This window comes from Panulirus ornatus, chromosome 34 (genome assembly GCF_036320965.1).
Source record: "Panulirus ornatus isolate Po-2019 chromosome 34, ASM3632096v1, whole genome shotgun sequence".
Classification (NCBI taxonomy): domain Eukaryota; kingdom Metazoa; phylum Arthropoda; class Malacostraca; order Decapoda; family Palinuridae; genus Panulirus; species Panulirus ornatus.
Window position 1 is genome coordinate 12,343,623 of NC_092257.1, and position 25,652 is coordinate 12,369,274.

Here is a 25,652-nt window from a genome sequence, read left to right on the forward strand (position 1 = left end):
ATGACCTTTGAACACGACGGTACGACCCTTGAGCAAGACCTTACGACCTTTGAACACGACGGTACGATCCTTGAGCGCGGCTACTGTTTACGAACTTGAGCAATCAGGTAAATTACAATCAGGTAATTACACTCTTTTTGACGCATTCTGAGAAGGTCTGCACCACACACTATGCGGTCTATTCCTACGATGGTTCTTTGACAGACTGCATGAGCACCCCTGGCCCGCCCTGCCTCTCGTACACGGACCATCAGCCAGACTTGTCACGAAATTTCAGACTCCTTCCATCCGCAATATGACTTGAACACGTCATCATCCATGCGGCTTTCAAATGATATTCTTGGAATCTTCATCACACATGCACGTTACGTATCCTGACTATTTTCGGAATTCCTGCTTGATTAAGTCATTTACCTGTACTGCTGTAATCTTTTAATTGTCGTTTATCTTTGTTACAAAGAAGAGGAATACTTCAGGTTTCAGTGCAAGAATTCCATTATACATACTCCATGGTCTTGTTAACTCCGTATATCTTAAAGTGAACGAAAATCGTTCGTGTTGTTACTGGCTCAGCTTCCTTGCTTTACCCACCTCCCAAACCTCCACTTTCTCATCGGGACCCTGTGCCTGCCAACACTCTCAAGCGCCCAATAGATAATCCCTTTTACAACTTCCATCAGTTCCTCATCCTTGAGACTGACCATATGGAGACGGCCCGATGTCCGTCTGACGAGGGATTTGCTCTGATGTTTAGCATCTTCCACACCCTGCACATTTAACCAGCCGGGGGATTGACTGTTCTACCCAGATCATTCACGTACAAATATGGAGAAGCTTTTTATTCTGTCGCCCTGTGGTCTTGGGTCGGCTGCAGCCACTTCCATACCCCACCTCTCCTTTGCTATTCCCATGCGTGGAGATGCAAAACAGTCGTGGGCACATGCCATGGCCCTGAGGGACTCCATTATTTATTTCTCCTCGTGTTTTTGTCTACGCCATCACTACCGCCAGTTCCCGAAGGGTTGCGGATGACCTCGATGGAGTGTACTTGATTACATGTACTTGTGCTGTCGTCTGTGGATGGTGTGGTGAGCGCAACGTGCTAGCCCTGCCTTTTGGCAAAATCTAGTCGTAGGTACACGTAGATAAGGAGGACCAGAGCCCCATACTCCACGCCATCTTCAACACTCCTTACCATCGCCATCATCATCACGTATACGTATTACAGTTTGTTGTGGGATACGATAACGTAGAACTTCTTCTACTGAAGTTCTTGTCCGACGACACCTCACTGCCATGGAGGATTATCCCGGGCATCGCTGGACGGCCCGGTCGTCCGTGCCACCTGGTCTAAAACACAAGACGCGCCGACAGTTTAATCGAGGTGCGCCTCACGTGAGGTGATTTACTGGGCCACACTTAGCCATGCGAACTCGTGTGCCAGGCTAGCTGCTTTAATGGCGTGTCTTTTTTACTGGCGCTGATGATTGTTGGGGAATGACACACATACACACGAGAGAGAGAGAGAGAGAGAGAGAGAGAGAGAGAGAGAGAGAGAGAGAGAGAGAGAGAGAGAGAGAGTAAAGGAAGGGTGGTTCAGTAAGGGATGTCAAAATCCGAAGGGACTTAGTGATGCCCTGCGGAGAAGGATACAGGCCGAACACCAGACAGCTTCTGGAGGGTATAAGAGAACAAGGCAAGAGTACGGAAGGATACGTAAGGAGGAACAGATAGAATTTGAAAGCAGTATTGTGGACAGGGCAGGAGAGAATCCAGAAGTTTTCCACAAGTTCGTCTGGAGGAAACTGTCAGTCACAGAGCAGCTGTTGTGGATATGTCGACGTTTGAACGGTAGAGTCTATTGTTGATTACCCCCCTCCAATATCTAGGGGACAGACCCCATATTACTAGGTGATCAAGGGCACAGCCATAAACAGCGACAACCCATATTGATGATTTACAGAAAGACAGCAATATATACCGGATTCGTACATGCTGTTGATAGCAGTCAGTGCCCAGGGGGGTCAGGAGGAAGCTATCCAACCCTTACCAAACATCGTGTGAGTAAATAAAGCGAATCTGGGAATACACGTCTTTGCCCTGGTGGACAGGTCGGAAAGTCATCAAGTTGGTGATGCTTGGTGGAAACATTTTATACACGAGAGTTACACAGCTATACAGTTTCTGTGTCTCTCTTTATTTGGACAGACGAATGGTGGATTTTAGTGACCTGTGAACCTGCTACATGTGGGAGTGTTTCCTATAACAGTGGGGTGGTCATGGGCAGTCTTTCCCCCAGCTAGTCAAAGCCACTGGTCTTTGCACATGGCTTGCAGAACTGGACTGCCGTCCCCGGCCTGTATCATTGACGTAGCAGAGGTGATCGGCTGATCGGCAGTGGCTTTCTGACCGTCAGCCATGATTATCATAGTCTTAATCAGCTGATTAGCCATGAACAGCAGATCAGCCGTGAGTTTGATTAGAGAGAGGTTTCCGAACAGAAAGGTTTGATCAAATGCATAGGGTTCATTTAGGACATTATTTGTCGGACAATTATTTTTTAAAGTTGCACCAAAATATACAAACTGTATCTTTTAGTTTACCTAACCATCTACAGCAAGATAAGCTTATAAGTTAAGGCACAGTCACTTACACTTATATCCTTGGACAGTGGACGTTAGTGAACACATTTTTGTTCTCTCATTTTAAATTCGTTTTAAGTTAAATCTTCCAAGTTTTATCTTCCAGAAGTCTCGGTTTTCTAGATATTTATTTGATCAGTACAGTTTGTTGAGAAGGCCGGGGAGTTTGGAGATGTGACCGGAGCGGTGTTGGCGGCTGCCATCTGCCACCCGCACTTGTTGGATCACCGGCACTCCATCTTCCCCTGCCACCACTACCGCTGCCGCCGCCCTGCCGCCGCCGCCGCCGCCACCACCACCGCCGTTGCCGCTGCCGCCCTGCCGCGCGCGCCATCCGAGTGGAACACAACCGCTTCTGTCACATGAGTCACCCGTCCACGTCCCGTGGTCGCTGAAGTCAGTGTGGTCCAGCCACCCCGACCTGCCCGGCGCACCAGGGAAGGGCCTCATCGCCACACTCGTCTCTCCCAACCATCGTCATCATCATCACCACCATCCCTCTCACGTCTTCTACAAGTACCTAACATCACTTGTGTTGCGCCTTGGTAGCGGACGCAACACTACCACCTCTAGTGTTGTCCCCTCTATCGCCTCGCCACTGTTGTGTAAGACGATTTGTCGCCATCTTTTTTGTTTTCCTCCGACCTGGAACACACGCATCGCTCTCCTTCATACTCCAGCCCTCAGAGCTTCCTCCCCAGCCACACACCCCCGTCTTCCCTCCTCCCACAGCTCCCCACGGGGCGTGACCCAGCCCCGCAGTCTTCCCCAGGAATATTAGAGCACCGACCTTCCCCCCTGCGGGGACCATGCTCCCCCTTTTAAGTCTGGGCCTGATAGGTGAACCCCGTCGCCGAGTACTGCGTGGGGGCGAGGCTTTGGTCTGGGGCGTCCGGCACGGGCGTCGGGGCGGGATAGTGCAGCGGAGCCGCGGGCGGCGCGACGCTGGAGTTAAGGGCGTGGCTGCTGTACTGGCTGGATTGGAAGGTCGGGCTGGTGTAGGCCGAGGGCGAGGGCATCATGCCCACGGCGCCGTAGGAAGCGGAGGAGGCGGGCGGGATGGAAGTGGTGCTGATGCCTCGCATGTGGGCGGTTGCCTGCTGGTAGTACCCGCCCACGTCGAGGAAGGGCGAGGTGTAGGGCGCTGACGGGGTGTTGAACTGGGCGTGGTGATGGTGGTGGTGGTGGTGGGGTGAGGGGACAGGCTTGCCGTCACGGACCAGCACGGGCACGGGCACGCGGCGGGGTGAGGAGGTGAGGGGCATCAGGTCCCCCATACCGCCACGGTCAGCCCGCTGCTTCTTGGTCTTGTACCGGTGGTTCTGGAACCAGATCTTCACCTGCAACACAGACGCACACCTCAACCAGTGCTGCACACGTGTGAGGACAGTGTGTGTGTGTGTGTGGTGCGAAGTGAGAGAGAGAGAGAGAGAGAGAGAGAGAGAGAGAGAGAGAGAGAGAGAGAGAGAGAGAGAGGTGGTAGTAACATGGTGTGTGGTTGAGACATCTAAAAGGGGGTGTGCTGAAGTGGTTTGGACACATGGAAAGAACGACTTCATTATATCATTGGTAAATCTGTTGTTTCAAACAAATTTTTGATTATTCTTAATCATCAGGTAATTCTAAGATATCCTATAATGAAAAACGGAAGAGAGGAAAGTGGGAACTGGGATTCATCAAGCGAATGCTTTCGGCTCCGCTGTCCAGCAAATTTTCATTGATTCACATGTCAAACTTTATTGTAATTAACGTATACGAACCACTCACCAGAAACACTCACCAGAAACACACTTGAATAGAAATCCGTGTTGCTCAAGATACAAAACTGTGTTGTATTACATAACACAAGCGAGGGTCGTGTCCCCAGACGTGGGCACTACTGGAAGGCTCATTTGGCCTGGAAGTGTGGGTCATCTAAAACACTCCATCCCTCTCACCAGAGTGGGGTACCTACACTACTCCGTCCCTCTCACCTGCGTGGGCGTCAGGTTGATGAGGGAGGCCAGGTGTTCCCTCTCGGGGGCCGACAGGTACCGCTGCTGGCGGAACCGACGCTCCAGTTCGTAAGTCTGGGCCTTGGTGAACAGGATGCGTCTCTTCCTCTTCTTGCCTCCTGACTCGCCCCCTTCCTCCTCCTCCTCCACGACCCCGACGGTGCATCGCTCCTCCTCGTCCGTGCTCTCTGTCGGCGGGTCGAACACGGGGAGTTAGGTCAAGTCGGGTCAGGAGACATCAGAGAACAAGATAAGGTGGTTGTATACTCTAAAGGTCACAAAAAGATTATCTTTTGGTGTGAAAGGCTGGATAAAAGGGTCATTGGAGGTCATAGTTCTCGTAGGGTCTCCTCTCTGGACTTCAACTTTCTTCACATTCACACAACAGGTCTCAGTTGCTACACAGACCTCAGGTCAAGGAAGAGAAGGGGTTAAGGTGGTCTAGAAATCTCATTGGTCATCACCATCATCATTCAGATTGACACGAGGTGTCACCCAGAGCTTTCAGTCACTCTCTTGTGTCGTAAGGTCCTGATACTACAGTTTCTTGTGTAACAAGTGCCTGTTACTGTATTCTTTTGTGTCGTAAGGTCCCGTTACTACAGTTTCGTGTATCACAAGTGCCTGTTATTGCGTTCTTTTGTGTCGTAAGGTTGTTACTATGGTCTGTTGTGGTCTGAGGTCCTGTTACTAGTCTGTTGTATCGTGAGTTGCTGTTACTACAGTATGTTGAGTCGTCAGTTCCTGTTACTACAGCATGGTGTGTCAGAAGCTTCTGTTACTACAGTCTGTTGTGTCAAGCGTTTCTGTTACTCTAACCTGTTATGTCGTAAGCTGGAGCCCTATACTTTGTCTTGGAATCGTCATGGGCGTGTTGTCAGGTCAGAGCAGCATGGTGGTGGGTGTCGTAAGGTCAGAGCAGCATGGTGGTGGGTGTCATAAGGTCAGAGCAGCATGGTGGTGGGTGTCCTAAGGTCAGAGCAGCATGGTGGTGGGTGTCGTAAGGTCAGAGCAGCATGGTGGTGGGTGTCATAAGGTCAGAGCAGCATGGTGGTGGGTGTCCTAAGGTCAGAGCAGCATGGTGGCGTGTGTCGTAAGGTCAAAGCAGCATGGTGGTAGGTGTCGTAAGGTCAGAGCAGCATGGTGGTGGGTGTCGTAAGGTCAGAGCAGCATGGTGGTGGGTGTCGTAAGGTCATCGCATCCTGTGTTGTCTTACCATCCAGGCGAGGCTGTGTGGAGTCAGGCTGTGACACTGGTTCCTCCACTGTGTCCAGGACGGCTGGAGGCTGCTGCTGCTGCTGCTGTTGCTGTTGCTGCTGTTGGCTGATGCTGTCCACCAGTTGCTGCGATGGTGTGTGGCCGCCCAGGAGCCCGCGTGCCTCCCCCACTGCAAGAAATAAACAGTTAGGGAGATGAGATGAGACTCGGGATTCGAATCCTCTTGGATGGTTGTAAGAAACCAAGTGTTTCTCTAACCTCAAATATGGTATTGAGCGACATGAAATAGATCTCCGAATGAAACCTGTTTATACTAGTTTAATTCTAAACCATAAATAGGCAGTTTAGTTTGATATGTATACATGTTCAGGATTTAATCAGACCACATATATGTTGATCCGGGTGCACATAGCACTTCAAGGAAAATTTACATCGCAAATCTTGTACAAAATTTGATATTCTGTAAATAAAAGTAATCTTTACTTGTCTGAAAATATCTTTCTTCTTTCCATGACAGTAGGGAATTCGTCAGGCAACATGGGATCCGGTCATGTGGAGGAGTGGAGAGGACTGGAGAAGGATGAAGCAAACTGGGCGGTATTGGGCCCGTCCCTCGCCACGCACTGGTATGTACTAGTATCGTACTGTTCCATCCCTAACCGTGTACTAGTAAGTATTTGTAGAAGGTTTGAGGCTGACTTGGGGGGTACTGGGGCCGTCCCTGGCCGTGTACTGGGAGGTTTATGGGGACGAAACGACCAGGGTTGTTTTCGAAACCCAGGCACTGGATGTAGAGGCCTCGAGTGACAGTGTAGCACAGCACTTGGGTTGTCGTACATAGGCCGGCGATTGGCGCAAATGTCTACGGAGATAACACCGTATATTTAACAAGCAGCATTTCAGACAATAGTAAAGGGAGGGTTTTTCTGGAGTTCCTGTAACCATATTACAGAATGAAGCTTTTCATGTTCGTCGACTGTAACCTCAATGAAGAGGTAGTGATGTGAGGTGTCCTAAATAGCGCGTTGATCATTTGCTCTTCCTTTTGCGGAAGGCTTCTTAAAATTCAGTAGCTAGCGAATTAATCAAGGGTCAGCTTCTTGATCAAGGGCCAGCTACTTAATGAAGGGCCAGTAGCGTGTGATATTAAGGGTCAACGACTTGATCAATGGCCAGCGACGTCAAGTAAGGCCAGGAGCTTAACAAGAGACCAGGAATAAGCAAAGACCAGGGTCTTATCAATAGACCAGTGAATCAAACGATAGCCAGGGACGTAGCCAGCCAAAGGCCAGGGACTTATCCGAAGGCTAGGGAGTTAACCAAAGGCAAGGGACTTTAGCCAAAGGCTGGGGAGTTAAACGAAGGCCAGGGTCTCGACCAAAGGCTAGAGAGTTAACCGAAGGCCAGGGAGTTACCAGAGAGCGAGGGGTGATGCAGGAGGGAGCCGGTCTGCTGGTGGAAGGTCGTAGTGGTGCTGGTGCTGCTGCTGCCGGGGGCTGCTGCTCCGGGGGGATCCGTGCCCCTGTGGTGGAGCCCTGGGGCGCTGCTGTCCTCGTGAGGGGGGCACACGCCCGCGGGGAACCCGCCGCTCCCCACGCCTGCACCGCCGCTGAAGTCAGCCGAGTCTGCAAGAGATCCTGGGATCAGTATTTGCCCTCGACATCACACACACACACACACACACACACACACACACACACACACACACACACAAAGTAAAAAAAAAAAGGATATGGGATACTTGACAGCTACTGAAGTGCTGGCTCCCTGCCCAGTGGTCAGTACCCATCCCGATACCCAGGCGGGTAGTATTGCTAGCGTACCTCCCTGGTCGGGGTTGTGGGTGGCTTGGAGGGGTTGTGGGTGGCTTGGAGGGGTTGTGGGTGGCTTGGAGAGGTTGTGGTTGGCTGGAAGAGGTTGTTGTGGGTGGTTGGCTGGAAAGGAAGCTGTGCGTTGTGAAACAGAGGGAAGCGGAGAAGCCAGAGGAAAAGTTTCGGAGGAAAAGACTCGTCACACCGGCTGTCACCTGTCATAGAGCAAAAGTTTCACGAAAATCATGAAGAGGATCAGATCTGGGTCACACAGACCTCGAACCCCCGTACTGCAGAGACCATCTCGCTGATCCTAAGGAAGGAGTGGGATTCTAAGAGAGTTAGAATTGGAGTGTGTCTGTGTAAGACTCTGGCCATAGCGGAAGTGAGAGGGAAGGGGTTCTAGATGGAAGAGAACGGTTCCGCGCCTCTTTATGGAAAGGCTGGAGCGGTCCAGTGTTCCTAGAAGGGAAGGTTTGGGTTTCTTAAATCGACGTAACGACTTAGGGGGCTGTGACACTGTAGCCAACACTGAGGTTATCATACAAACCCCGAAGGACAGTGTAGCCAGCACTAGGGCTGTCATTGAAACACTGTACAACAGTCTCTCTCTCTCTCTCTCTCTCTCTCTCTCTCTCTCTCTCTCTCTCTCTCTCTCTCTCTCTCTCTCTTAGTTTAACTTACAATTAGCCATTCACGGCCTCACAACGTGTGCACAGTTCATCAGAATAATTCGTGCCAATTATCCATCTTAACTACCGAACCAGCGGACCATAGTTGACTCGAGACAATTACCTCCTAACTACCGAACCATCAAGGCACCAGTGACAAAGGTAATTACCTTGCCAAACTAGAAGTCTTTATGAGGTGGCTAAGGAAAAACAACTGGTTAATTACGCTAGGATGGGGCCTATGCTGGGTCCTGATTGGTCAGTCTTGCAGGCTCTGTAGTGATGCTGATTGGATGAATTCTGCATGATTTTTTTTTTCTTATAAACAGGTCAAGATAGATTGTTATCCTAAGTAGACAGAAACCAGCAGGCTAACATAGCCTGACTTAACCTAGATTGGCTTAGTAAGTTTTCTTCCTTATCTGACTTGGCAGAAAAGATCATTATAACTTCATTTGATCCAAGCCTAGCGTAGCATAGCCTAGCCTAGTACAAAACTTAAAGAGTAACGTAAGGGTTCGTATTCAACATTGCTAGACCAGTATTGCCTAACCCTGCCTAATGACATAGGTTAACATCTGACCTAACCTAACGTAAACCAATATACCAAAACCTACCTAACTGAAGCTTAGCATAGGAGTAACATCTGACCTAACCTAAGCAAACATCTAACTTAACATAGCCCAGCATATATGCATAAACACTTAACCGAGCCTAACCCCTTTCAACTCAAACATGAAATAAGCACCTGACTTAACATAGCCCAAGATTGAACACGCAGTCTAGCATAGCCTAACCCAGCCTAACCCAGCCTAGCATGGCCTAACCCAGCCCGAGATAAAACCCTAACTTGGGCTAACGTAGCCAGTGGCGTCCGTCTCAACGGATACAGTGTACACGCGTCGTTGCCGGGCCGGATCGATACACACAGGATGGGGGAGTACCTTCTCTGTTGAACAGGGGCTGCGGCATCTGTTGTCGCCGGCCTCCACCACTGTTAGTGAGTGGCCTGAGTCTTACTGTTGAGTGAGATTCAGAACCGACTCTCTAAGTTCAACGTAAGGTTTAAGGTATGTCTTGAGATTCGTTTTAGAATACAATGTTTCCTTAAGGCTCCCAACAGTTTCTTTCGCAGCTGTCGTGTGTGACTCTCTTTCTCACACGACGATTGAATCATCTCGCAGTGGTATATTTTGGATTAGGATTCGATCCTAGAACAGAGAATTTGTCAATATGTCTGTGTCTGACTCGGCAAAGTTGTCACATGGTGTTTCTGCAGTAGTTCAAGTTATGTGCGTGTGTGTGTGTGTGTGTGTGTGTGTGTGTGTGTGTGTGTATGTGTGTGTGTGTGTGTCATTGGAACACACTAGTGATGTTTCAGATATGAAAATATCGACTTCATCGCCATTGTACCTGACCTTTTTATTGATGGTGTCAGAGGCATTATATTTTTTCTCGTCCAGATATGAGCTTTCGGGCGTGTAGTTTATTGTACATTTTATCAAGACACGTCTTACATTGTTTTGACTCAAGTTCAAGAAATCAGCCTTAAGTAGTGATAAGTGTACCAAAAGTAAGGCCATGTAACCACCGTTAAGTAATAAGTGAGGCTTGAGTAAGTACGATGCATATGTATTTGTGTGTGTGAGGCATTGGGAAAGAAAGCCTTGTAAGTGATACAAACTAGTCATTCATAGCTGCGCGATCCGACAAGCCAGCCTTAAGTAGCAATAAGTGACCCATAAACAAGAGCAGTGGATCGTTAAGTAACATTAAACGAGCCTTAAGTAAGCCCCAGCAATCCAGCCATAAGAATTAATAAAGTAAGTGAATGATGCTTTGCTAAGCGCGTTGGGTGGATTGGGCGGGGCGAGCATAGATCAAAGCGCAGCCAGCACGCTAAGCCTCCTCGCTTAATAAATGAACAGAGGCGTTATAAAGCCATTAGCGCCCCCTGTACGAGAGTAACTGGGTGTAAGTGCCCTAATTTAAACCCTCACTGAATATATGAGGCGCGAGATGAGGGGGGTGCGACCCTTTAACCTTCAGGCCGGTTTTGTATTGTTTCGGACGGCAGCAGTTTTGGATTGTTTCCCCCGGGGTTAGGATGCCATCGTACTTATTGTTTTCTCCTCTTCAAGTCTGGTTTTTAAAGAGGACTTCGTATTCTAAACATCATGATATTGTTCATAAAAGCCATGGATATCTGTGTTTATCAATACTTTGCCTCAGACGTGTAGAGGAAAACGATTAGGAAAAATATTTCTGGATCCCCACGCGAACGCAAAAAACGGATTCAATTAGGCGACATCCGCACCCCGATGCGTTGCGGGATCCACGAACGGTTTAACCAAGAATCAAATTGTTTTAACGGGCTGCGATAGGCTCCCTCATATCTCGGGGGCCATATTTTTTCACGGCGTTATTATCACTGGGGTGACGCCTGCGGCTTGCCGCGGTGTTGGCTGGCGTGGAGTCTTCTAGATGTGTGTCCCGTACGTGTACACTTGTTCTTGATGCTGGGACGTGTACAGAGAGTTGGGATTTCCTGGAGTCACTTATATTTGTGGATTTATTGACTTTCTAGAAGAGAAATGTTTTTGGAAATCATCGCACAAATGTCTATTGTGACGGGAGCTGATGGGAAAAAAAGCGAGGGAAAACTATATCTACCAAAATAATGAGGCCAAGTATAGCGAAAGGGAGTTAATTTTACTGAGAAGTTGGACAAGGAAGATGGAATATAACTTAGCTAGTGTTGTACCGTCGTGCTCAGAGGTCGTACCGTCGTGCTCAGAGGTCGTACCGTCGTGCTCAGAGGTCGTACCGTCGTCTTCAGTGGTTCCAAAGTCGTGCTCTAGGGTCTTACTTCCCTGAATAGGGTCGTAGCGTCGTGCTTAAGGGTCGTAGCGTCGTGGTGCATGAACCAGGACTTACCTTGTGTGGCGTGGGCCCAAAGGCTGCCGCAGTACCGCCCCGTACTGGCGTCGCTGCCATAGTCTGCAGGGGGTAGAGAGAACACCAATGACAACACTTCGTGGGTTTTTCACATTCAGTCTCTTGTGTATTGTGATGGAAACCTAGTGAATAATTATGGCTCTCCCTACGTGTTGGAGCAACCCCCTTCCCCTGTGTGCGATAACTTATGCCCCCGTGTATGATCCTGTTTGTATATGCACGATGACATTCTCTCATGTACGATACTTTTGTGCCCTTTTGGAACGATATTTGTGTACGATAACATGTGCTTATGTATGTCGTAATCATAAACATAGAACTTTATATTTAGAGGCTTCACCCCCCCCAGATCCTTAAACTCTAGAATGGGGTGACCCAGATGGCATTTCTCTCTCCAACCCTCCTCAGTATCCCGCCTCCTGCAGACCATGTCATGAAGGCCATCGGACACGCAGATGACCTCATAATCACACCACATACCACCGCAACATGAACACTCCTTGGGCAGTAATGAGCATGCAACATTACATCACACAGTTACAGGACTGGCTTACCCAAAACAGAATGTCTGCATCACCTCACACAGATCTAAGCGTCACACTTTTTAAACCCCCGGACAGACGTCTGTAACTCCAACTTGCACACATACCGTTATATATTCAACCACTTACACACGGCTGAACTACAGCCGCGCTAGGTGTTACAAATGACACACATGTGACATGTACTCCCAATACCACACACTTCTGAATTCCTGCAGGAAACAGGCATCAACATGTGCCACATAGTTTGGGGTGGAGAGCGAGTAAGTTGGTAGGTATCATAAGGCGTCAACAGAACAGTTGGGGTAGCGACACCCTGCCGTATACAAGGTTCCGTGTGGCGTCTGTCATCGCGCTATGTTAGAGAGACTTGGACGTGGGCTGACGAGGAGAATCGCAGAGTATATGGCTGACTTGAGGAGCGATAGAACGATTCTAATTCCCCTGTGGTGCATTTGAATGAATTATAGACACCTGCCGCGCTGGAACGAAGCAAAACTAACATCACAGAAGAGGTGAATATGATGATGCAAGCGCTTGAAGCCGCTAACATTAACAAGGCAGCAATTTCCGGTGATATGAGACCTGGCTTCGTCAGCGCGTCAGAATCGACGACAAAGAATGAAACGAGTGACAGGACCTAAGGGGGCGGGGCGAGGAGCACCGGGCGGGCCAATCAGAGAAGAAAACGTCGAGGCTTTCAGCCGGGGGTCACCCACGCTTGCCCCGTGTAGACGACAGTCCAGCGTCCGCCTTTGTATTGTACCTTCTAAAGTGGACTTGTGTCAGGTCGAAATGTTTTACACACACACACACACACACACACATGCGTCGTACCTGTGGGCAGACAATTGGTCCGCGCGCTGCGTAAAGCCACAATTACTGTGACGGAAGTCGCTTTAATCATCGAGCTAATGAAGGCAGGAATCTGGCTTTGAGGGAGGGGGGGAGTGTAACCCCCTCCCCCCAGACCTTTATTTTCGCGGCTGGAGGTCAAAGGTCGAGTCCCAGGATCGGCGGGGCTGCGTCACGGAAGATGTCGTGCCGCGGGTCGCCGCCTCGCCTCCAACACACACAATTAAACTCATGCAAATTGTTGATAAATGTCAGTGGGCTCGTCCCTCCTCCTCCAGGAAGAAGGGGGAAGGGATGGGAGGGTTGGTCGGGATAGGAGGAAGGAGGGAAGGGATAGTGGGAGTGTAGACGTGTGTGATGGGTTAGAACAGCCCCCGCCTGTCCCCAGTGATGGGTAAGGCACACGGGTGTGCCATGTAAACACACACACACACACACGGAAGGATGAACCATACACACACACACACACACACCTTGAGCTGGTTTAACATGCCGCAGGTCGGGTACCATAAACCGAAATTTGGTTTAACGTCCAGTTGGTTGGTTTAAGATACACTGTACAATACACGGTGTATCGAGCAGACGTCGAGTAAGTGTCACCTACAACTGCCTGGTTTAACAGACACCTGCCTGGTTTAACATAAAACCTGGCTAGGTTTAAAGTGCGTCCAACTCATTTCAAGATTACCACATCCACACATGGCAAGGGGTCAGTCTCTCTCTCTCTCTCTCTCTCTCTCTCTCTCTCGTTGTATATCTGCAAGTATTCATCCATGTCTTCATCTGTATTTATATCCTTCTATCGTATTTGATTCTCTTTTTATCATTTTACTGATATACGGTGTCAGGTGTTGGACTATGACAACATCGGTTGTATTTCTTGAAATAGTTACCAAACTATTGATAAAAACTTGGTCAGGGGGTCTTCCTTGTATCGATAATTATACCGCTGTATTGCATGAGAGATCTTGGGGTTAGGGAGACTTACAAGCGATTATCCAAAACATTTGCTCGAGACTTCCACCCTTATCATAGGTCTTTCCCCTCGTGAGTAAACACTTGTCTTCCTGACCGCTCCTTTTTGCCACTTCTGGAGGTGGACCTCAATAAAGTGGGTCCTGTCGTGAAAAACAGAAGGGGAGGCAGCTGCCCCCCCTCCTACTCCCTTTTTTCTTTTCCCTTTATTAACGTGTTAGTGTATGTCCTCCAGGGTATACAGCCCTTGTTACACAGCTTAGTGTACACAGAAAATTATATTTTGTTTTTAAAGCCCAACACTTTGATATATATATATATATATATATATATATATATATATATATATATATATATATATATATATATATATATATATATACCACTTGTTCAGTGCCTCTTCCCGCTCGCCTTTCTTAAAGATAGGCATGACGAGTTAGCCTTTTCTCACCTCTTCGGCACTTGGTCTTTGCCGGGGAGATATTTTGAACAGTTCTTCAAGTGGCCTGTACAATGTATAGGTACACATGTTCAGCACGTACGGTGCAATTTCTCATGACCTTTGTTTGGATCAATGTCAATGTCTTATCCACAAAACGCAGTGTGTGTGTGTGTGTGTGTGTGTGTGTGTGTGTGTGTGTGTGTGTGTGTGTGTGACGGCTCATGTACTTTGCATGCCTGACATGTCACGAGGCAGTATTTTCGCCTCAGTAATTCCGATGAGTCAGATGTGAATTAGAGGGTTAACATGTCATCCCAGCAGGTATGTGGCATTCCTTCGCAGCACAACTCTGCCATTTTACCTGTCGGCTGGTTTACACGCAGATCATTTACATAATCCGACAACTAACCCGTTTCGTATGCGATTGTAGCAGGCGACCATTTTCGGAGGAGAAATGTGTCCAGGAGTTTTCGATTCTGGGTTGACTTTGTGGTTCATAAACGTCCTGGGCGATCCGCATGTGATCTGATTGGTCGTTGGAGTGATGGATTTGATGTGGTGGACGAGACGGATGAACCTGATGGCACCGGTTCGTGACCCCGATTGACTACTGACCGACAGATCATCCGATGTGTCTTGCCCGTTACCTGATTGGCTGATCGCATTACCTTACGTTCCAGGCGTGTGTGTGACCTCATAATTGGCAGGTCACGTGGAAAGATGTAATACTTGTGTGATCTGATTACCTGGAAGGGTGACCGTCGCCCTGAGTGCATGACCTGATTGGCTGGTTGGCTGACAAACTGGCTGACTGGCTAGTCACAACTCCTCGCCATAACTAGTGAGTTTAATGTCTCTTTTATTAGGGCATGATTGGCGTCATCACGCTCCGGGTAATTAGACCACATACCTCAGCAGCCGCAGCAGGAATTCCTCGGCCTGGAATGGTGCCATGGCCTCCACTTTAGGTTAGTGAGGGTCTCTCAACCTCAGAGCATTGCTGCGAACCTCCTGGAAAGCAGACATTCCATATCCCCAGATGTTGCCTTTTGGAACAGGGTTCAGGTGTTTATCAGGTCCTCGAACGAAGACCTCGGGTTCTTCAGTACCTCTGGAACGAAGACCTCGGGTTCTTCAGTACCTCTGGAACGAAGATCTGGGGTTCTTCAGTGCATCTGGAACGAAGACCTCGTGTTCTTCAGTACCTGTGGAACGAAGACCTCGGGTTCTTCAGTACCTGTGGAACGAAGACCTCGGGTTCTTCAGTACCTCTAGAACGAAGACCTCGGGTTCTTCAGTTCCTGTGGGACGAAGATCTGGGGTTCTTCAGTGCCTCTGGAACGAAGACCTCGGGTTCTTCAGTACCTGTGGAACGAAGACCCCGGGTTCTTCAGTACCTCTGGAACGAAGATCTGGGGTTCTTCAGTACCTCTGGAACGAAGACCTCGTGTTCTTCAGTACCTGTGGAACGAAGACTTCGGGTTCTTCAGTACCTCTGGAACGAAGACCTCGGGTTCTTCATTACCTCTGGAACGAAGATTCAGTTTCTTTTGCTGCCGGCGGAATGAAGATCCAAAGTTCTTCTGTACCTCAATGAACGAAAATCCAGGGGTTGTTGCGTCTGGAACGAAGGTCCATTGTTCTTTACTATCTCCTGGAACGGAGACTCAGGTGTTCCTCGTTGCTTCTGAAATGCAGATTCACGGTTCTTCGACCACTGCATTATGAAGACGACCAGGAATTTCCAGGTATTCTTGAGCTTTGACTCTTCCTGGAAATGATGAGGCAGTTCTTGATACCCCATATTTCCCCTTCCACCCCAGAGCACCCAAGCCACGTTAAATCCCCCGTGTATTAAGGACCAGTTGCCATGAACGAACGCCAGCAGTGAGAGCTTGTGACCAGAGGGAGAAACAACGAGTTTTGGAAAGAAACCGTATCTTGAACGGCGCCAAAAACGTTCCTTTCGCCATCATACCCAAGGGTCGTACCATCTTACACACACACACACACACACACACACACACACACACACACACACACACACACACGAGTGTAACACTCCTTCCCCGTACTGCACAAGTAGGTAATTACACACACTAACCGTGGGCGGGATCCGGGAACGGAAGCCCGGGGGCCGGTAGACCGTCACGGAGCGGCAGACGAGACCTCTCCCCACCGAACCTGCCGGAAGGAGCAGTAGAAGTAACATAAAGGAGCACTGGAGCACGTAAATAGTAGAAGCGTATGTAGTGACAGTAAGACCTGTAGTTTAAGTAGCACTGCTGTATCTGTGATAGAAGTAAGATACTTAAGTAACTTAAGTGAATGATGCGTAAGTAACAGTAGTATATGGGTAAGTACTCTAAGGTAATTGGTGATGATTATGGGGTAAGTAATATAACTTTAAGGTAAGTTACATTAAGAACAGTTGGTATGTAACATTTCCCGAGGATGAGGAATAAATGTCCTTTGGTTAAGTGTCATAACTAAGGTAACTGTGATCAGTTAGTAACATTATATCAGAAGGAACATTGAAAGTAGCATCACCTGCACACGTATCAACACCTCCTTAATCAACATTTCAGACATACAGATAATTTGATCGCCCAAGTGACACTAGAAAAATAGATAGAATAATATCTATTTCTAAGTAACACCTAAGAGTCCTTATAATCTAAGAAATCAGAATATCAAAAAAATTTTAGTATCACATAAGACATCATGTCAGACCACTACACTTAAGACCTCCTCTTGATACTTAAGTTACTTATCCCTGATTTCGCTTGGCCGATGACCCTACTTAGAAAATGTTCATACTTAAATCTCTTCTCTTGAAATATTAACAAGATTTAAGAGTACTTTTATATATTACTTATATCTAGAATAGTGACACTTAGAATTCACCTTTTTTCCCCCAGCGCACTAGTACTTATACGAACCTCTTTACTGCGAAACACGAGAATACTTATATGTGCTCAGCACTTTGCCCCACTTATAATTACTTTGCTCGCTGTAGAGCGCAATCAGCCTTAAGCATTAGCAGGAGGGCGTCCCGGAGTGCTCGGGCCTGCCCCCCCCTTCCCCCTGTGTCCGGCAACATGAAGACACCTACTTTTTTCCTCCGCCCCTCACTTTATGACACTTAATGAAAGGCTGAGGACAGACGTTACGGCCCGGCGGCACCAAGACTGGGTCTTTGGCACTGCCAAGACTAGGTGGGGTTTGGCACTGACATGACTAGGTGGGGTTTGGTACTGACATGACTAGGTGGGGTTTGGGACCGCCAAGACTAGGTGGGGTTTGGCACTGACATGACGGTACAACCCTTGAACACGACGGTACAACCCTTGAACACGACGGTACAACCCTTGAACACGACGGTACAACCCTTGAACACGACGGTACAACCCTTGAACACGACGGTACAACCCTTGAACACGACGGTACAACCCTTGAACACGACGGTACAACCCTTGAACACGACGGTACAACCCTTGAACACGACGGTACAACCCTTGAACACGACGGTACAACCCTTGAACACGACGGTACAACCCTTGAACACGACGGTACAACCCTTGAACACGACGGTACAACCCTTGAACACGACGGTACAACCCTTGAACACGACGGTACAACCCTTGAACACGACGGTACAACCCTTGAACACGACGGTACAACCCTTGAACACGACGGTACAACCCTTGAACACGACGGTACAACCCTTGAACACGACGGTACAACCCTTGAACACGACGGTACAACCCTTGAACACGACGGTACAACCCTTGAACACGACGGTACAACCCTTGAACACGACGGTACAACCCTTGAACACGACGGTACAACCCTTGAACACGACGGTACAACCCTTGAACACGACGGTACAACCCTTGAACACGACGGTACAACCCTTGAACACGACGGTACAACCCTTGAACACGACGGTACAACCCTTGAACACGACGGTACAACCCTTGAACACGACGGTACAACCCTTGAACACGACGGTACAACCCTTGAACACGACGGTACAACCCTTGAACACGACGGTACAACCCTTGAACACGACGGTACAACCCTTGAACACGACGGTACAACCCTTGAACACGACGGTACAACCCTTGAACACGACGGTACAACCCTTGAACACGACGGTACAACCCTTGAACACGACGGTACAACCCTTGAACACGACGGTACAACCCTTGAACACGACGGTACAACCCTTGAACACGACGGTACAACCCTTGAACACGACGGTACAACCCTTGAACACGACGGTACAACCCTTGAACACGACGGTACAACCCTTGAACACGACGGTACAACCCTTGAACACGACGGTACAACCCTTGAACACGACGGTACAACCCTTGAACACGACGGTACAACCCTTGAACACGACGGTACAACCCTTGAACACGACGGTACAACCCTTGAACACGACGGTACAACCCTTGAGCACGACGGTACGGCCCTTGAGCACGACGGTACGAGCCTGGAGCACAAAAGCACGACCCTTAAGCCCGACGGGGCAACCCGTGTCGTTCCGTGGTCATTATTCTCATGGGGGTTAGATAGGTAAAAGAAAAAAAAGAAAAAAAAGTAACTTGACCTTGCTTCAGTTATCATGCCGTCTTTGCTCAAGATAAATTCTATCTCACAAATGCTGAGCAACTCCGCACGTACCGCTGCTCTTCCTGAAGTACAGCCATACGTGCTTGTACGTACAGTCGCACCACTGTCCGTGCAGTGCAACCATGGACACGTGTTGTGCAAGAAGGTGCAGGGCTCGCCACCCATAAGAGGACAAAGGTCATGTTTCACTACCTCTCTGGGACAAGGCTTTGTCCCTATTACCCATCTGGAACAAGGCTCTGTCCTCATTACCCCTCTGGGACACGGCTCTGGCCTCACTATCCCTCTGGGACACGGCTCTGGCCTCACTACCCCTCTGGGACACGGCTCTGGCCTCACTACCCCTCTGGGACACGGCTCTGGCCTCACTACCCCTCTGGGACACGGCTCTGGCCTCACTACCCCTCTGGGACACGGCTCTGGCCTCACTACCCCTCTGGGACACGGCTCTGGCCTCACTACCCCTCTGGGACACGGCTCTGGCCTCACTACCCCTCTGGGACACGGCTCTGGCCTCACTACCCCTCTGGGACACGGCTCTGGCCTCACTACCCCTCTGGGACACGGCTCTGGCCTCACTACCCCTCTGGGACACGGCTCTGGCCTCACTACCCCTCTGGGACACGGCTCTGGCCTCACTACCCCTCTGGGACACGGCTCTGGCCTCACTACCCCTCTGGGACACGGCTCTGGCCTCACTACCCCTCTGGGACACGGCTCTGGCCTCACTACCCCTCTGGGACACGGCTCTGGCCTCACTACCCCTCTGGGACACGGCTCTGGCCTCACTACCCCTCTGGGACACGGCTCTGGCCTCACTACCCCTCTGGGACACGGCTCTGGCCTCACTACCCCTCTGGGACACGGCTCTGGCCTCACTACCCCTCTGGGACACGGCTCTGGCCTCACTACCCCTCTGGGACACGGCTCTGGCCTCACTACCCCTCTGGGACACGGCTCTGGCCTCACTACCCCTCTGGGACACGGCTCTGGCCTCACTACCCCTCTGGGACACGGCTCTGGCCTCACTACCCCTCTGGGACACGGCTCTGGCCTCACTACCCCTCTGGGACACGGCTCTGGCCTCACTACCCCTCTGGGACACGGCTCTGGCCTCACTACCCCTCTGGGACACGGCTCTGGCCTCACTACCCCTCTGGGACACGGCTCTGGCCTCACTACCCCTCTGGGACACGGCTCTGGCCTCACTACCCCTCTGGGACACGGCTCTGGCCTCACTACCCCTCTGGGACACGGCTCTGGCCTCACTACCCCTCTGGGACACGGCTCTGGCCTCACTACCCCTCTGGGACACGGCTCTGGCCTCACTACCCCTCTGGGACACGGCTCTGGCCTCACTACCCCTCTGGGACACGGCTCTGGCCTCACTACCCCTCTGGGACACGGCTCTGGCCTCACTACCCCTCTGGGACACGGCTCTGGCCTCACTACCCCTCTGGGACACGGCTCTGGCCTCACTACCCCTCTGGGACACGGCTCTGGCCTCACTACCCCTCTGGGACACGGCTCTGGCCTCACTACCCCTCTGGGACACGGCTCTGGCCTCACTACCCCTCTGGGACACGGCTCTGGCCTCACTACCCCTCTGGGACACGGCTCTGGCCTCACTACCCCTCTGGGACACGGCTCTGGCCTCACTACCCCTCTGGGACACGGCTCTGGCCTCACTACCCCTCTGGGACACGGCTCTGGCCTCACTACCCCTCTGGGACACGGCTCTGGCCTCACTACCCCTCTGGGACACGGCTCTGGCCTCACTACCCCTCTGGGACACGGCTCTGGCCTCACTACCCCTCTGGGACACGGCTCTGGCCTCACTACCCCTCTGGGACACGGCTCTGGCCTCACTACCCCTCTGGGACACGGCTCTGGCCTCACTACCCCTCTGGGACACGGCTCTGGCCTCACTACCCCTCTGGGACACGGCTCTGGCCTCACTACCCCTCTGGGACACGGCTCTGGCCTCACTACCCCTCTGGGACACGGCTCTGGCCTCACTACCCCTCTGGGACACGGCTCTGGCCTCACTACCCCTCTGGGACACGGCTCTGGCCTCACTACCCCTCTGGGACACGGCTCTGGCCTCACTACCCCTCTGGGACACGGCTCTGGCCTCACTACCCCTCTGGGACACGGCTCTGGCCTCACTACCCCTCTGGGACACGGCTCTGGCCTCACTACCCCTCTGGGACACGGCTCTGGCCTCACTACCCCTCTGGGACACGGCTCTGGCCTCACTACCCCTCTGGGACACGGCTCTGGCCTCACTACCCCTCTGGGACACGGCTCTGGCCTCACTACCCCTCTGGGACACGGCTCTGGCCTCACTACCCCTCTGGGACACGGCTCTGGCCTCACTACCCCTCTGGGACACGGCTCTGGCCTCACTACCCCTCTGGGACACGGCTCTGGCCTCACTACCCCTCTGGGACACGGCTCTGGCCTCACTACCCCTCTGGGACACGGCTCTGGCCTCACTACCCCTCTGGGACACGGCTCTGGCCTCACTACCCCTCTGGGACACGGCTCTGGCCTCACTACCCCTCTGGGACACGGCTCTGGCCTCACTACCCCTCTGGGACACGGCTCTGGCCTCACTACCCCTCTGGGACACGGCTCTGGCCTCACTACCCCTCTGGGACACGGCTCTGGCCTCACTACCCCTCTGGGACACGGCTCTGGCCTCACTACCCCTCTGGGACACGGCTCTGGCCTCACTACCCCTCTGGGACACGGCTCTGGCCTCACTACCCCTCTGGGACACGGCTCTGGCCTCACTACCCCTCTGGGACACGGCTCTGGCCTCACTACCCCTCTGGGACACGGCTCTGGCCTCACTACCCCTCTGGGACACGGCTCTGTCCTCATTATCCCTCTGGGACACGGCTCTGGCCTCACTACCCCTCTGGGACACGGCTCTGGCCTCACTACCCCTCTGGGACACAGCTCTGGCCTCGTCACCCATCTTGGGCGAGGCTTTGGTCCCCCTACCTCTTTGGTACAAGGTTCTAATCGCACCAACGCCTTGTCCACTTGCGACTGGAGGAGTACATGGACGACCTTGCTCGAGGAAGGTATAGGAGACGGGACACAGGCTCAGTAGAAGGTTCATTATGTGTTGAGCATAATATTCAGGAGAATCAGGTACAGTTTATTGTCTCCTAGACCATGTCCTGAGATACTGGATCCCTTTAGTATGTCATACCGCAAATAACAAGGGTCTAAAGAGACAGAGAAGTAACGAGAGAAGATGAAATACAATTTAATGGCTTTGGAGAAAATTGGAAACCTTCCTTTTTCAACAAAGGGTCAGGCGGTAGCTGTTGGGGAAGGTACGGGAAGGGTAAAAAGATCCAAACCATATCGGTGTTGCACCTGTCTGGGTTCGAACGTGTCCGGAATCATCATCGACTGAAGTTCCCATTTTTGTTTCACGTTATAACGTACACAAACAAAACGTCATCAAACATACAGGCGTTTCCGTTTTTTGATAACGATCCACAATTATCAGTCGTCGGTGATAACTGTGTTTAATCAGTGAAGATTCTCCCGGCATTAAACAAAGTGGAGACACTGGTATTTACATTGATTTATAATCTGTTTATCTCGTACCTTCAGCTGTGTTCAGCGTCCCCTTCGCGGCACGGAAAGTATAACACAGACCTCCTGACGATGTCTCCACACGTGTTCTCAGTTATCCTCCAGTGTGGTGAACGGAGGGGACAAGGTCGCTAGGTTTCCAGTTACCCTTCATATGGTCATTTGGTCCCAGGTCAATAGCCCTCACCCTCACGCACTGTGTGTCTGTCTCTTCGCGTGTTTCTCCATCCTTCCTTTCACTGTCTGTTGGTCTGTCCTATTGTGCCTTCACTCTCTGTCTCTCTGACTACCAATTCCTTGTCTCTCTGTCTGTCAGTGATACTGTCACTCTGTCCTTGGAATCCAGTGTGAGCCTGTCCGTCCATCCTTCCCATCTGTCCACAGTCAGTCTGGTAACAACCCAATTTCAGCATCCCCTAAGCTTCCAGCAGTTCGTGCGCTAAGGCTGTTCACCCGCGTTCTTGGTCTGTCTTGCATCCTCGTGCCTTGTGCCATGTCGTCTTACATCCGTACTATTCTCATCTCATGTCTTCAGGCGCATATGTCGTCCACGCTGCAAAGCTTATTAAATATAACAGAGACTTTCCTATCATTGAGATTAGCTCTGGCTATTTTTTGGACTTAATTTAAAACAAAATTTACTCTCCAGTCTGTTTCGTCTCGTCTGTGATTCATTGATTACCACGTTAATATCTGGATAGACGTTTCACTTAGTGCTAAAGATACTCTCTTACAAAGATACATTTTCATGTTTGAGTCTGTCTGTATCTTTATCTTTGTCCTTAGTTAAATCTAACATATCTGTATCTTTCTACGCTTTCTTTGAATCTTCTCGTTTGTCTTTCCCAGAGCTTGGCTCTCTCTCAAGTTACTGGTGAAGGAATGTGGTATAAGAGCTTCACTTTCCCCTCAGCATGCGCCTTGGAGCGCAACTACGTGCCATGAAGTTGTGACCCCCAGTTCTGCATGACTGAACCCCACACAAGACAGGAGTATAAAGTCCCAGGGTCCTTATGCATTTGAAAATGAAAAGAAAATTGTTTACAGTGGTAATTTCCAGATGATAGTCTGTTTACGTACACTTTTACATGAGTGTGAACAGTTACTTTGGGTCTTTGCAAGCGGATTCTTTTAAGGTCCGGTGAAAAAGAGAGAATTTAGGTACATTTGTACGGTTGAATGCCTCTTTAGAATTTCATATTTGAAGCTTTGCATGGTTCTGGAAGTCATAGGACAGTGATTCCAGATCCACCTCATGGCCCAGCATGGAACAGTGGTTCCAGGCCCACCTCATACCCTGATATGGACTGATTCCAGACCCACCTCATGACCCAGCATGGAACAGTGGTTCCACGCCCACCTCATACCCTGATATGGACTGATTCCAGACCCACCTCATGACCCAGCATGGAACAGTGGATCCAGACCCACCTCATACCTTGATGTGAACTGGTTCCAGACCCACCTCATGGCAACTTCTCCACGTGGTAAGCAGAGGCCACCCACAGTTAACGTCCTTGACTGGGAAGTCTGATCCTGCTGTTCATCCCAAGACTGACCCTATCTTACGTCTGGCCGATCATACATCTTAAACCTCATAACCTTTCACCCCTGGCATTGACCTCACCTGAACTCTCCTGAGTTCCAAGTCACCGAGGGAGTTATTTTAAAGCCCAAACGTTTTAAGTTTTTCTGGGTCATTACAGCGTTCCTTTTGCTGGTCCGAACGAAACCAGTCGACAGATTCTCAGCTTCAGGACACTGGCGAACATTCTCACTAGCGCAGACTCTTTAGATGTAACCAGCGCCTCACATCTCTATAACTAACACTTTTCCTTATATGATTTAGATGGGGAATCTGTGATGTATGCCAGAGTCTTTATGTCCATAGCCAGGTGTTTAGCCTCGTCTAAGACTCGCCTGGGACGTCCTTATGTCAGAGGACGACCTCAGCTTTGAGCCATAGCCGCACTGTTGTCTCTTGTCTTCGTCAGCATCTGACAGGCAGGCGAAGGCCGACCCACCGTGGTTGTGGTTATGGTGGACGTGTTGTCTTTGTGTGTGTGTCGTAGTGGTTATGGCACAGGGAGTGGTTGTATGTGGTGGTGGTTGGTGGTGGTGGTGGTAGTTATATATTTGGTTGGGATAGCTACCCGTTCGAACCTGGTATGACAAGAAGTAACTTACCGTAGCTGTGGCGTTGGGTGAGGCAGGTATATATAACACCAGCCCTCGTGTCTGGCCCGCACGTGGGAACAGCAAGTGGTTGTGGGCGTGATGAGCCAAGCGTCACACTAGTATGAGAGAGAGGCCAGCATGGGGTGGTGGTGGTGGTGGCACACTAGTATGAGAGGGAGGCCAGCATGGGATGGTGGTGGCACACTGGTATGAGAGGGAGGCCAGAGCATGTGGTGGTGGCACTGGAGCAGCGAGGCTCTTATTGGTGTTGATAAGACCACGCGCTCCTTCCCCCGCTATCAGTACCCGACGTCTGAACACCCTCACATCGCGCTTTATCTCACCCCTCATTGTTTTACGGCGTCGTCTCACTCACACAACCTCACCTGCAAAGGGCACCTCATTACCCCAGGGCACACCGGGAAGTGGGGAGGTCGCACGCCTGCAGCGTCGTGCGTCACCCCGTCCATCGCTAGGCGGGTCGAGGATCGAGCAAGAGGCCGGGAGAGGCACCAGGGCGAAGGGAGAGGGGCAGGAGGCGAGGCTGGGCCAGACAACGGAAGCCATTATGAAGCAAGGTGTGCGGTTCAGACGGAGCCCCGACGGCTATCATATCGCCAGAACTCATCGATCCCGCCGCGGCCGTGAGCTGGCTGGGGTGCGGGGAGGAGAGTATGGTGGGGAGCTTTTGGGTGGGGTTAGGCTCGGTTCTCAGGAGGTGGGAGGAGGAAAAGAGAGGGTTTTTTTCCTGCCTGTGTTGGGAGGTCTTGTAGCGAAGAAGATGGTCGCTTTTGCTCGAGCAGGTTTGAGGTGATCGTGGGCTGCATCAGGAGTGACAGGGGAGAGAACATAGAACATGGGAGAGTGAGAGACAGTTGGAGGAAAATAGGGAGTTTATTGCTATTGGACCCAGAGGACGTGGCTTACTTCAGGAGGAAAACATGGACGGGGTTGTCTGTTGTTTAGCGAGGGGTGGAGGGAGTTGCCACCTCAACCAGGTTCGACTGAGATCGTTGCTCCCATCAGATGTACTGTGTGTACCTCACCAGCCGAGCCAGAAGGTCACGTCCACGTTGTTGCAGGGTACGCACACGTGGACAC

General features: G+C 50.8%; 1 protein-coding gene across 1 annotated transcript; it reads right to left on the bottom strand.

Annotated features, from left to right (window-relative positions):
- Positions 1 to 2,525: 2,525 nt before the first annotated feature.
- Positions 2,526 to 25,118, bottom strand: LOC139759997 (uncharacterized). Its single transcript, XM_071682742.1, has 7 exons — positions 24,938 to 25,118; positions 16,213 to 16,491; positions 11,274 to 11,336; positions 7,270 to 7,479; positions 5,853 to 6,023; positions 4,616 to 4,824; positions 2,526 to 3,982 (listed from the first exon to the last, which is right to left on the bottom strand). Exons 1-7 carry the CDS (start codon positions 25,116 to 25,118, stop codon positions 3,464 to 3,466), a joined length of 1,632 nt encoding a protein of 543 aa, XP_071538843.1. The 3' UTR covers positions 2,526 to 3,463.
- Between the last annotated feature and the right edge of the window lie 534 nt (positions 25,119 to 25,652).

Excerpts from the sequence above, each read along its gene's own strand:
- LOC139759997 (XM_071682742.1), bottom strand. The coding sequence starts at position 25,118 with ATGGCTTCCGTTGTCTGGCCCAGCCTCGCCTCCTGCCCCTCTCCCTTC. Across the intron at positions 7,480-11,273 it reads TTGGGCCCACGCCACACAAG|ACTCGGCTGACTTCAGCGGC; the intron begins GTAAGTCCTGGT and ends GATCTCTTGCAG. Across the intron at positions 3,983-4,615 it reads TCAACCTGACGCCCACGCAG|GTGAAGATCTGGTTCCAGAA; the intron begins GTGAGAGGGACG and ends TCTGTGTTGCAG.